The 13100-nt window shown below is 54.8% G+C and overlaps 1 protein-coding gene across 4 annotated transcripts in view; it reads right to left on the bottom strand.

The window, feature by feature from the left end:
- The window catches only part of ABLIM2 (actin binding LIM protein family member 2), a 61271-nt gene that overhangs the window by 7181 nt on the left and 40990 nt on the right, over positions 1-13100 (bottom strand). Inside the window, exons 16-19 of one of the 4 annotated variants that reach the window (XR_007499618.1) lie at positions 8890-9009; positions 8188-8240; positions 6916-7054; positions 3384-3445 (exon numbers count right to left, since the gene is read on the bottom strand). Coding sequence is in view for 2 of the 4 variants with exons in the window: in XM_049782565.1 (XP_049638522.1) it covers positions 6899-7054; positions 8188-8240; positions 8890-9009 (329 nt within the window). In the remaining 2 variants the exon portion in view is untranslated. Of the gene's footprint in view, positions 1-3383; positions 3446-6898; positions 7055-8187; positions 8241-8889; positions 9010-13100 lie in introns of those variants that run through there. The other 3 variants (XR_007499619.1, XM_049782566.1, XM_049782565.1) reach the window with 3 other exon arrangements.

Genomic DNA, 13100 nt, shown 5'->3' with positions numbered 1-13100 from the left:
CCACACCCAACAGTGCTCAGGGGTTACTCCTGATTATAATTTCTGTGCTCAGAAATTATTCCTGGGCCCGGAGAGATTGCACAGCGGTGTTTGCCTTGCAAGCAGCCGATCCAGGACCAAAGGTGGTTGGTTCGAATCCCGGTGTCCCATATAGTCCCCCGTGCCTGCCAGGAGCTATTTCTGAGCAGACAGCCAGGAGTAACCCCTGAGCACCGCCGGGTGTGGCCCAAAAACAAAAAACAACAAAAAAAAATTATTCCTAGGGCTGGAGCAGTGGTACAGCAGTAGGGCATTTGCCTTGCACACAACTGACCTAGGACAGATCTTGGTTCTATCCCCCAGCATTCCATATGGTCCCCCAAGCCAGGAGCGATTTCTTTTTTGTTTTGTTTTGTTTTTGGGCCACACACGGTGGTGCTCAGGGGTTACTCCTGGCTGTCTGCTCAGAAATAGCTCCTGGCAGGCACGGCGGACCATATGGGACACCGGGATTCGAACCAACCACCTTTGGTCCTGGATCAGCTGCTTGCAAGGCAAAAGCCGCTGTTCTATCTCTCCGGGCCCATGGAGCGATTTCTGAATGCATAGCCAGGAGTAGCCCCTGAGCATCACTGGGTGTGGTCCAAACCCCCCCAAATTTATTCCTGACAGCCTTGGGGGACCATATGGGATGCCAGGAATCAAACTAGGGTTGGCCAGTTGCAAGGCAAGCACACTCTCCCTGTGCTATCACTCGGGGCCCTATGATTCTACTTTAAAAACAACAATAAAACAACACACACAGGGGCTGGAGATATTGCACAATGGTAGGGCATTTGCCTTGCATGTGGACAACCCTGGATAGACTCTGGTTCAATTCCCAGCATCCCTTATGGTCACCCGTGTCTGCCAGAAGCAACTACTAAGCACAGAGACAGGATGGAGCTGCTGGTGTGGCCCTAAAACCAAAACAAACTAAAATTAAAAAAAAAAACCCAAAACTTATTTCTCTTTGGGGCCAGAGAGATAGCATGGAGGTAGGGCATTTGCCTTGCATGCAGAAGGACGGTGGTTGGAATTCCAGCATCTCACATGGTACCCCTTGCCTGCCAGGAGCTATTTCTGAGCCTAGAGCCAACCTAGAGCCTGAGCGTTGCCAGGTGTGATCAAAAAAAAAAAAAAATCAAAAACAAAACTAAACCAAACCAAAATAAAAAAGAACCCTTATTTTTCTTTGGTGGTACTTGGGGACAACTCCCAAGGACTGGGCCAGGGTCAGTCCTGTTGCTATCAACCTAGTTTACTGCAGGGAGTGTTGAGTGCTTCCTCTGGTCCCACCTCCTCCACTGACCCCTTCCCTGGTCCTGCCTCCTCCTCCTATCCCTGCCTTCTTCCTCCATCTCTCCCTCCATTCCCTCCTCCTCCTGCCTTCCTGCCCTAGCCTGAGTGCTCCTCTTTCTCTGGCTGTGGAGAGCCTGATTACTCAGATGTCCTTTGGTGGGGTTTGATCTCTCTGCTCTCTATAGTTTCCACCATCATTAGCTATTTGGAGCTTATGGGTCTTGGCTTCTGCCTTAACTTTAGACCACTTCAGCCATTCTCAGACACAGAGAAGTAGCCTGGAGGGCAGTGGGCAATGCCAGCAGTAGCCACGAGCTCAGGGAGGCCACGGGCCAGTGCTCTGTGCCCTGTGCTAGGCCCATACCAGTGCCTGGGTCTGAGCAGGGAGCAGAGAGGAGCTGGATGAGAGTCCCCCCATTCCCAAGTCCTGCACCTGCAGAAGCTGATCCTCTGTGGCACAGCGAGTGTGAGACCCTGCAATGGGGCACTAGGAAGAGCCAGCCAGTGTCCCCAACCCGCATCCTGGAGGTTTGCCTGTCATGGACAAGATAACCACAGTGGGCACTGAAGGGTGAAGTGTGTCCCGAGGGTCTCCAGTCCCCATCACCCCAGTACAGGAGCCCATAGGGAACCACCAGAGAAAGCGCAAGGCCCCATGCAGAGGGGCATGACAGCGGCTCAGCGAGAGGACCTGGGGTGGACAGACCCTGGGATACAGTCTAATCCCCACCATACACACAGGAACCCCAGAGAAGGCCCAGCCATACCATGGAACATGCGCTGCCCTGTCTGACACCTTCTCTGCTGTGGAAGAACGGCCACAGGCTACATGCAAAGGGGGGGTAGTTAGTTGGGAGGGGCACAGCCAGCAAAGCGGGCACATAGGGACCAGTGGCACCCACAGCCCTGTGGCCAGGAGACTCCAGCATCTACTGGCCCTGGCTTCAGGATGGGCCGAGGCTCCCACCTACCCTGCGCCCACGCTCACACACGCTCCTATGAAGTGGCTCCCCACCCCCACCATCTCCTGCAGGATACTTCATGGTGGCATGAGAGTGCACATGTGTATTCCACCGTTCACCTAAACCTGGGACCCGCCAGCTGAATGGGAATCTCGAAGCCATGTGGCCTGGGATGGCAAAGAAAGATCCCTCCATCCATCGCCATCCACCACCATCGTTAATTATTTAATGCAACACACATGTGCTAGTCTAGTCTGTGCCTGTGGGCACATATGTGGGTTCAAGTGAGTGTAGTGTACGTGCACCAGAGTGGGATACGAAGATGTATGAGGGTGTACGACATATATGTGCATGTCGTGTTGTTGTGTGCTGGTGTGTGTTGGCTATATGTACCTGGGGTGCGTCAGCATGTGCATGGATATATGATGTATTGTGCATATGGATCGTGTATATGGGTGTGTGCGTGTGAATGTTTCTGCATGGATGTGTGTGCATGTGACTGCATGCCAGTTGTGTTCATGTGAGTGTGTTGGTGCATTGTGCTTGGTTCTGTGGATCTGGCACCACACATCCAACCTTCGGGGGTCCTCTCTGGAGATTAGTGGGGTGATGGCATTTGTGACTCTGCACCAGGCCTGGTTTTGGGGGACACTCACGCTCCAAATGCAAATTTAGAAATGGGTCATGTTTCTCCAGACAAGGGGAAATCTGTCTGCATGGCAACACAGCGACCATGTGATACTCCCACATGACACTTGTGGCCATAAGTCACTGGACACCATTGGACAGGAGGGGACAATGACAGTTACCAGGGTGGGTGGCATTCTCGGGCAAGAAGAGGATCTTCGGGTCCCAAGCTGCTGTTATCTCTGGAGGACAGACTGGGGGTGTCTACATCCCCATTCCTCACACCAAGCTCTCCTAGGACCTGGTAGGAGGATGTTCACACCCAGGTCTGTGTACCCCTGGGCTGGAGAGGTAGGTGGGTAGGGACCTACCCCAGGGAGCCTCCTCCAGGCTGCAGGTGAGAAGCGGGGCACAGAGTCCAGGCTCAAGGGGCCATTGTTAGTGTGCAGTGAATCAAGGTGGGACAGTACCTACCCGGTGGTCCAGGCCACTGTTTCCGTGTCCCGGGACAGGGTCGGGGTTGGAGGGGGGACATCCTGAAAAGACACACATGCTGTCACGTGGGCACGGCCATCTCTGTCCCAGAGAGCAGGGTGGGTGGCAGGCATCGGGCACTCCCTGGCTGGAACATCTCTGTTCCCAGACTGGGGATTTATCCAGCAAGTAGGAGCACCAGCATGGGGATCTCACCACAGGAGACCATCCTGCTAGAGTCTAATATCTGGCTGCTCAGAATAAGGCCCCAGGTGCTGCTCCCCAGCACCCCTTTAGCCTCACCAATGTTGTTGGAGCCCACATCACCCCACTGAAGCTCAGCCCCCCAAACCAAAGTTCTCTCTAGCAGAGGGCCCAGAGAGGCCACTTGTGCATCACGGTGAGTCCCCAACACCCACAAACAGTCAGACCAGACCTGTACCCCCAGAGATCTGGTAGTGCCCAGGACTGAGTGAAGATATGTGGGACAGAGTGTTTCCCTGGCTGCATGCAAGTGTGTGCATAAGGGACCCAGTGTCCATGTATAAGAACCTGGTATACATGTGCCACACATGGACAAATTTGTGTATAAGGGCCTGACACATTTGTTCATAGAGACATGTGTACAAGATCTTGGTGTACATGTATTTTTGCACATATACAAGTATCTGCACATGGGAAGACCTGGTTTCATGTGCATAGGATCCTGATGCATACATGTGAACACATACATGTGCAAATATATGTGCCCATGTGTGAGGACATGTGTGCCAGGCACAGGTGAAGGACCATGCCTCCAACTGTGAAGCGGGCGCCAGGTCCCAGGCAGCCTGAGCATTTTTAGAGGGCTGGTCCGGGGCCCTCTGAGGACAGAGCCGTACCCTGTCAGACTAGCCCAGGACACCCTCGGGAAGACCTGCCTTACAGACATGAGCGTCCCCTGGATAATCCCAGGAAGACTCCAGGTGAGTTCTTCTGGAGTTAGTTTTGGGTTCCCCCAAATGCACCCCTTCCTGTTTCACACACACAGCAAGGGATGACACATAAAACCAAGGGTCCCTCGGTAGACACCCGAGGTCACCAGGTTGGAGGGTCTCCCGAGGTCCTGGCCAACACCAGCGTCATGCCCAGCAAGTCAGAAAGGCGCCCTGTCAGGCTGCGCCCAGGCAGCAGTGCTGGGGCTGGCTCAGCGGGTCTAAGCAGGGGTTGGTGAACTTGGAGGAGGGGGTGGGTCCCGGGCTGTAGAATTCCCTGCCCCATGCCCCAATGCTCCTGCACAGGGCCATCCACATAAAGCTCCCTGAGCCAGGACATATACATATATACACATACATATGCATACACATATACATGTGTATACGTGTACCCAGGCAACTCTGACCTTGGGGTCCTTCCTCCAGGGCCTGTCCCCGCTGACACTGCCCACTGCCCGGTTCTGCAGAACTGAACATCCTCTAGGGTACCTTCCAGAGCCTCCCTGTGCCTGCAAATACAGCGGCCCCCGCCCTCCGTGTCTCCTGGAGGGGTCTCAAATCCCCAAGATCTATCTTCTGCCAGATGTGAGCCTGAGGCAAGGATGGGTTTTGTAGGTCGGACTGAGCAAGCATGGACCTGGGTCCATGGATATGGGACCTGGGTGCGGTGGGCACCTCCCTAGAGGACCTCCAGCACCCCTATTCCTCCTGCTTCTCACAAGACATGGCTGGGACGAGTGAGGGCCCCTAGCACAAACTTTCCAGTATGCTTGGGTCCTGGCTCCTCCCTGTGACCTCCAAATATTGCCTGAGTCCTTACAACACCTTCCCCAGGATGTCGTCTGGAGATTCCAAGACAGAGGACTCTGAGGCAGACCCACTGCAGGAGCATCCCCACAGGACACACCCTGAGGATCCGCCCAGAATGTGCTCCAGGATGTACCCATGACCCCCCCCCATATGCCTCAGGTTTTGCTAGGCATGGTGCTTCTGAGGGGTGTCACCAGCTGTGGTACAGCTGTGCTGCTGAGGAACTCAGGAAGATGCTGAACGCCTATCCCACAGGAACCTCACCTTGCCCGGATTCCTCTAGAGACTGCAGAGAACAAGGAATACTCAGTCCCCCAGAGGAACACCTACCACTGAATCCCTCCAGTCTGTACCCACAAAGGGACTGGGTGCCCCCTTATTTCTGGGGCCACAGCAAAGCGGGGGCCACATCCAGGGACAGAAACAAAGGTGCTATATGTGAGGGGGAGAAGAGGGCTAACAGGTCTGCGGAGGCCACTCGGAAAAGGTGGCAATGTGGGGTCAGGAAAGGGGGCTGTATGCATTGAGGAGTCCATCAGGTGGGATGAGTGCAGTGGGCACCCCAAAACAGGCCACACAGTGACCCCAGCGGTCTCTGAGTCCCTGCACTCAGCAGATTGGTGTCCAGTGTCCAGGTGTGACACTTGTGACCCACAGTCCTCCCTGCACATGCTATGTCTCTATGCTTTGGGAAGGCAAGAAAGACTCCCTAGGACCTGCCAGTTGGGAGGGCCGGCCGATGGCCTGTTGGGGGGTACCTGGAGACCCCTCCAGACTCGCACCTCTCATAAGCTCTTGGGCCTCAGACATGCCTTGATTCCCTCCAGGCCTGGGCGCCATGGGGCTTCCCACGTCCCAAACACACTTGCCAGAGGAAAAGGGAAAAGGAAGGAAAAAGGCCACAGAGTGGCAGAAAAGCTTTGATTTGACCAATCACATGATGGAAAGGTTCTGGCCACACAGTGGGAACTTGGTACTTGCTGGGGTTCCCTTGATGCTGCCCCTGAGCCACAGGAGCCACAGTCCTGGGATGTCCCCACGTCCCCACTGCTCAGTATGAATGGTATCAGAATGGTGGAAGCCCGTGCCTTTGTCTCCGTGCTGCCACCTGACTCCCTAATGCCTGCAGAAGTGCCTAAAGTCACACAGGCAGGTAGCATTGGGCAAAGCCAGTTCCCTCTGCCCTCTCCCAAACCTGCTGCCTGCCTGGACCCCAAAACCATCACCTCCAGAAGACCAGGGGATCTGTGCCCCAGCACTTAGGCTGTGGGGTGCCCCGATAGCCCCGGAAATAGGCGTCTGTCTCTGTTAAAACTCATGATTCACACACACAGTCAGCATGTGTCTCCCCGAAATACTTGAGGACAGAAGTCCCTGAACAGGACACAGCCCCCCCACCACCTCATCCCCCAGTTCTCACTCACATCCTGACCATGTGCATGTCTTTTCTGGAGAGAAAAGCTGCCGCCTGCTCCCGGGGAGCAGGGAGCCCACACATCCTCTCCCAGAAGGACCAAGGAGTCGAAGATGCTTCCAGACTCTGGTCAGGAGCACCATGGCCATTGACCAACCGTCCAACAGGAAAACCAGCCAGCAGTGAGGGGCCAGGCACCCCAAAACCAGCTTTGATATTTAATGAGTTAAGTTTCAATTAGGAAGGGGCCTGGCAGCAAGTTCTGGGGCCCCTGGGCTGAGAGGACATCCAAGTGCCTCAGAAGAAGCCTCTCAGGCTCAGAAGAACCACTCACGTGAGTAAAAGCTGTCCCCCGGCGTCGCCTGCAGCGTGTCCTGGTCTGCACCGCTGTCCTGTGACAGGCACTGAGTGGCCAGGTCAGGGGAGTTCGTCCTGGTGTCAGTATCGCCTTTGAGAAGCAGCCAGGTGGCCTTCTGCGAGAGAGGTGGGCATAAGCTGTGTCCCCAGCACCCCCAAACTACTAGCTGCAGAAAACATGGTGCCTGGAAGGCAACTCTTGCTTCAAAGCACAGAGGATCTCTCCCAGTACAAGGAAAGGGGGCCTAGGGTGTCGACTGAGGTTAGGAGGACTAATTTAATTACAGTTCACTTAGGCACCAGGATTTGCAGAATTATCAATAATAGGAACTCAGACAGTGTTCCAGCTCCAGTCCCATTCCTGGGTCTGCTTTATTTATTTATTGGTTTTTGGGTCACATCTGATGACACTTAGGGGTTACTTCTGGCTCTGCACTCAGAAATCACTCCTGACAGGCACGGGGGACCATATAGGATGCTGGGATTCGAACTACCATCTGTCCTGGATCGGCTGTGCTATCTCTCCAGCCTCAGGGTGTCTGCTTTATTTTAGGGTGTACACAGGGTAGTTCTCAGGGCTTACTCTGGCTCTGTGCTCAGTGATCATTCCTGGCAGGCTTAGGGAATCCCATGTGGGATGCAAAGGACTGAACATGTTTGTGTCACCCTAGTAGAAGGCAAGCTCCTCCTCTAGGTACTATGTCTGGGACCATCTGCTGAGTTGAAAATTTAATCACCATTGTTTTCCATCTGTTCAATCATGGAGGAGACAGAACATTCCAGAAGGTGGGTTGGCCTGTTTACCCAACTATCCAAACCAGAACCCTTCCCTGGGGTATTGGGAAGGAACAGGCCTGGCACAGACAATTTCTTTTCAATTACAAAACTCTGTCTGATCCATTGTTCAGTCCCACTGGGGTGACCCCTGTGTGATGGGTAAGCCCACATGTCTTTGGAGGGGTCTTGGCATGATTTTGGGGGGTCCACACCTGCCCACCCATCTCTCCACAGCACACCAGGCTGCGGGTCCATCTTTTCGGATACTCTGGGAGTTGGAGTAATCACCCCTGGCCTGGGCCCCTTGTGTCTGCCAGCCCAGCCTGTAGCACCAGCTTTGCTGTCTGTCTTGGGGTTCTGAGACATGACCCATGAGTGGGGCCCCAAAAGAACATGGAGGCTGTGTGGGGTCCTGCAGAGGAGTTGCCACAGGAAAGGCTGGTGGTGCCCTCCCACAAGTCCCCGTCATTACCTTCCTGCTGTCCAAGGCGAAGCTTCCGTCATCTCCCTCCAAACCCTTCACAGCTAGAAGGGAAAAGCCGAGTGTGAAGGTGGACAGTGAGACAAGGCTGCAGTACAGGACCCCAGGCCGAGGGGCCCCAAGAACACCGGGCGCCTGTCCTGTGAGCATGCAGGGCTTAGAGTCAAGAGCTGGTGCACAGGGGAGCCCAGAGAGATCCTTGCTAGCGTCCAGGATCTGCTTATGTTGGGAGATGCAGCAGCCCTGAATGTGAGGACACCCTGCTTTCTGCCTTACAGACTCAACCCCAGAGTGACTCCGCTCCCCACAACCCACATTGCAGATGAGAGACGGCGGCTGGGGAGGGTCATGCTCAGGAGACAGAGGTGCCAGGAACTGAGGGGGGCTATTTTGAACCCTTCCGCCCTGCTCCCCAGTTCCCTGCCTTCGCCCAGGCCATGCCCAGAGGAAGGAGGAAGCGGCCGGTGCTGAGAGCTTGGTGGGGAGCAGCTCCTGTGCCCAGGATGGGTGGAGTTGAGTGAGGGGGGGGACTGTGTCCCTCAGGGGACAGTCCCCAGCCAAAGGCTGTGCCCCCTGCCAGCTTCGAGAGCTTCTTCTCTGCAGCGTCGTCCGTCCTCCATCCATCCATCGGTCCGAACCCTGACCCCATGCACGCGCTGGGGGTGCGGCCAAGTGCCAGCACAGGTTCCTTACCTGTGGCTCGAGGCGGGCTGGGGCCTCGAAGTCTTTTGGAGCACCCCGCCCCACGCACCACCAGGGACAAGACTGACATCAGGCCCGAGAGCTTGGAGACGGGGGACTGGGCCAAGGGACCTTGACAAGATAAGGCCACAGTTGGTGGCAGCTCGGTGGCACCTGGGCCGCGAATCCCTCCAGGAGATACAGACACACGAGTGTCTATTCGCAGAGTGGTAGAAGGGGTGTGCAGAGGGACAGGAAGTGGAGGCCAAAGCCTAGGCCACTAGCAAGGTCCCAGGTCAACCTGCAGCAGCTGGGACCTGGAGGGGAGGGGTCTCATCTGTGCCCCCAGGAAGTCTCAGGGCTGAATTTGCAGGGAAATTCAGGGTGCAGCACATCAAAGCTCCCACATAGGCTGTGGAACACACTCAAAACCAGAGTGGCCCCATGTTGGGAGGGTCTCACAGCAAGGCAGGATATGGGGCCCAGGGGTAGGCCCGTGATGTAGACACGGTCCCTGGTAGGACAACAGGAATCCACTTTGACTCCATGTGGGTCCCAGAAGGCAGCCCAAAAGCCCAGATAGCGCCCCCCACACAGACACACACTGTCAGAAAGTTGCTCTGAGGTGCTGGGGCAGCAGTTGGGGCCCTGGAATCCCACAGGCACTGGGGACAAAGGAGATATGGGCACCCCCCTGCGTGACCCTCTGGCATTGCCAGAGACAGCCTGAGGGGCCCACTTGAGGTTCTTCTTGCTGCTGCTCCCTGTCCCAGGGTAACCACAGGACTAGCACATGGCACAGATCTCTGACCATCTGCCAGCCCTCCCTCACCTGCTCTGACCTCCCATGTCACACACGGCCTTGAATTCCCCTTTTATCTCTTTCCTCTACTTTCCATCTACCCTTTTAACTGCCCTCTCAGCTGCCCTCTCCTTAAGCTGTTCATCTGCTCATGCATGCACACAGCCTTATTTATATTCCTCCCCACCGCCACCACCGCATATTCACCATCGTCCCACTCACCCACTCATCTATTCATCCTCCCAGCCACACACTCATATGCACATTAGTCCATCTAACCATGATCTATCTACCCACCTACCTATCCAACCACCCACATCAACTATCCATCCATTGATCCATATACTATCCACCCACTCACCCATCCATCTACTCACCCACCTACCCATACATACATACACTCATCCTTCCATACACCCTTCCTTCCACCCACCCATCCATTCCACCCATCGATCCATCACTTACCCATCTATCTACCCACCCACCCATCTAACCATCCATCCACCCACCCACCCATCCACCCACTCACCCACCATGGGTGGGTGATCCATGATCCAACTCATCCCTTCTCTGCTTCCCTGCAGACTTTGTCCATTATCCCTTCCTCCAACTCTCACCCATTCTCACTTCTCTCCTCTCCACTGCAGGTGCATTGTGGGTACTGATACTCTTCAAAGGACAAATGTGACTGAGACTCCACCCAACTCTCATCTGCACAGCTCCTGGCTGAGGTCTCAGCCCTTCTTACACAGCTCGAAGTAAGTAAAGCATCGAGGAGACACACTGAAGTAAATCTCCGTAGGGGGCCCACATCATGGCCCCCTCAGTCCTCCCTGGGACTAGTCTACCTTGACACTTGGCAGGACCCAGCCACACTCAAAGAGGTCTGCTCAGGACCCTCCTCCAGGTTTCCAGGTTGTGCCAGCCTCTGTCATGTGAGCTCACCCTGGCGAGGGGGGGGGTTAACTCCCCCAGGGGAGAGTGGGACCCAGGATCGTCCGGGGCCACAAGCTCCATCTGACTGGAAAAATCTGGACCCTAGGGGTACCTGAGCACCTGCCCATGGAGCAGCTAGCCCAGGACTGAGTCCAACTGTCAGTGCCAGATCGGTGTGTAAGTGGGGTACAGCTCACAGCTGAGAGGCACCTTCACATTCAAATTGAGATGTACTTGGGGAGCGAAGGACAGTGTGGTTGTGAGTGCCTGTGGGAGTGTGGGAGAAAAGAGTGTCAGAGAGAGAGAGAGAGAGAGAGAGAGAGAGAGAGAGAGAGAGAGAGAGAGAGAGCGAGAATGTAGAGATATGAGTGTGAGGTCTGAGTGTGAATGGGAAGGAATGTGAATGTGTGTTTCTGGGAGAATGTGTGAGTAAGCATGGATATGAATGAATGTGGGTGTGGATGTGTCTTTAAGAGTGTTGGGGTCGGGGCCGGAGAGATAGCATGGAGGTAAGGCATTTGCCTTTCATGCAGGAGGTCATCGGTTCGAATCCCGGCGTCCCATATGGTCCCCCATGCCTGCCAGGAGCAATTTCTGAGCCTGGAGCCAGGAATAACCCCTGAGCACTGCCGGGTGTGACCCCAAAAAAAACCCACACACACACAAAAAAAGAGTGTTGGGGCCAAAGGCCAAAGAGATGGCATAGCGGTAGGACATTTGCCTTGCAAGCGGCCGACCCAGAACCAATGGTGGTTTGAATCCCGGCATCCCATATGGTCCCCTGTGCCTGCCAGGAGCGATTTCTGAGCAGAGAGCCAGGAGTAACCCCTGAGCACCATCAAGTATGGCCCAAAAACAAAAACAAACAAACAAACAAAAAAAGTTGAGATTGAAGCAGTGGCGCAAGCAGTAAGGCATCTGCCTAGCGCACACTACCTAGTATGGACAGCGGTTCTATCTCCCGGTGTCCCATATGGTCCCCCAAGCCTGCCAGGAGCGATTTCTGAGCACATAGTTAGGAGTAACCCCTGAGCATCACCGGGTGTGGCCCAAAAATCAAAGAAGAAAAAGAGTGTTCTTATATGTATGAGTGTAGAAGTTGTGAGAAGAATGTGTGGCTGTGGACATGAGTGTCAGGTCTGAGTATGAATGGGAGTGGATGTAAGTGAATGGAGGTGAACGGATGTGTGAGTGTACTTGAATGTGTGGATGTGCCCCTGAGTGTATATATGGCTATGAGAGGGTCTGAATGTCAGTGTATAAGTTGGTGTGAGTTAAGTGTATCTGAGAGTGAGTTGTGTGAGTGGGTGTGTTTGCATGGCATGTAAGTGTGAGCATGTGAATGTGTTGTGTTAGTATGTGTGTGCATGGGTGTTTGTGTATGTTTGTGGACATGTGGTGTAGTACTACGTGTGCCTGGATATTAGTGTCAGTGTGTGTGAGCATGGGTGTAAGTGAATGTGCTTGAGAGTAGGTGGGGAGGTGGTCCTGGCTCAGCCCCTGGGTTAACACGTTCCTGTTCCTGCCCCACTCTTTGCAGAGCTTTGTCTAGAGTCACAATTACAGCCTCAGACTCGGGCTTGGCCCTCCCTTGCCACATGGACTGGGCAGAGCTGGCCCAGAGGGGTTCCCAGGGCTTCCCATGTACATGTTCATAGTCTCACCCACATGCCGGTGTCACCACAGCTGGGCCCAGCCACCTGCTGGAGTGTGCGCAGACGCAGGAGCCCACCTCCTTCCTCCCCTTTATGCTCATTCCCCCCTTTCCTACTTCCTTTTATACTCATTTCTATCCATTTCCTTCCCACCCTTTCTTCCCATCTAGGAATTCTAAGAATTGCCTCATTTTAAGCCATGAACTAAGAAAGTGCAAACAGGACCCCAACTCTGGCAAATCCCTCTGAGATGCCGAGAGGGTAAGGGTCAGGGGCCAGGGCCAGGCAGAGCCAGGTCTGCTGGTCACTTCAGCTGCCTGGCTCAGACTGACCTTTGAGCACCCACTCTGAGTGTGCCTGCAAGGATAGAGTGTCCATCCCAGCCCACAACTCAGGGCCACCTCAGCACACTGCCATCCCCTGCCCTAGGGCCTCTGCACCATAGAGCCCAGCTGCCCGTGGCTGCCACGAAGAACTCCAAACTGTAAGTGGGACATCATTCATGTCCCAGGAACCACTTGTGGGACAAGAGAAGGGCGACACAGACTCAAACCAGACCAACTCGGGGCGAGCTGAGACTGACACTCTGGAGCACTCGGGTGGCAGCAGGCTGGGGAGGAGCCACACCCATAGTGCTCGGGCCACTCTGCGCTTAGGAGTCACTCCTGTCAGGGGATCAAACCCAGGGCAGCTGCCTGAAAGGCAAGTGTCCTCCCCACTGTGCTATTGCTCCAGTTCCAATGCACAATTTTTTTTGGGGGGGGCAGGGCCACCTCTGGCAGCGGCGGCACTCAGGGGTTACTCCTGGCTCTGTGCCCAAAAATTGCTCC

This window comes from Suncus etruscus, chromosome 10, assembly GCF_024139225.1.
Source record: "Suncus etruscus isolate mSunEtr1 chromosome 10, mSunEtr1.pri.cur, whole genome shotgun sequence".
NCBI classification, from domain to species: domain Eukaryota; kingdom Metazoa; phylum Chordata; class Mammalia; order Eulipotyphla; family Soricidae; genus Suncus; species Suncus etruscus.
The sequence above is the reverse complement of the archived record's forward strand: the minus strand, read 5'-3'. Positions and strand labels throughout refer to the sequence as shown.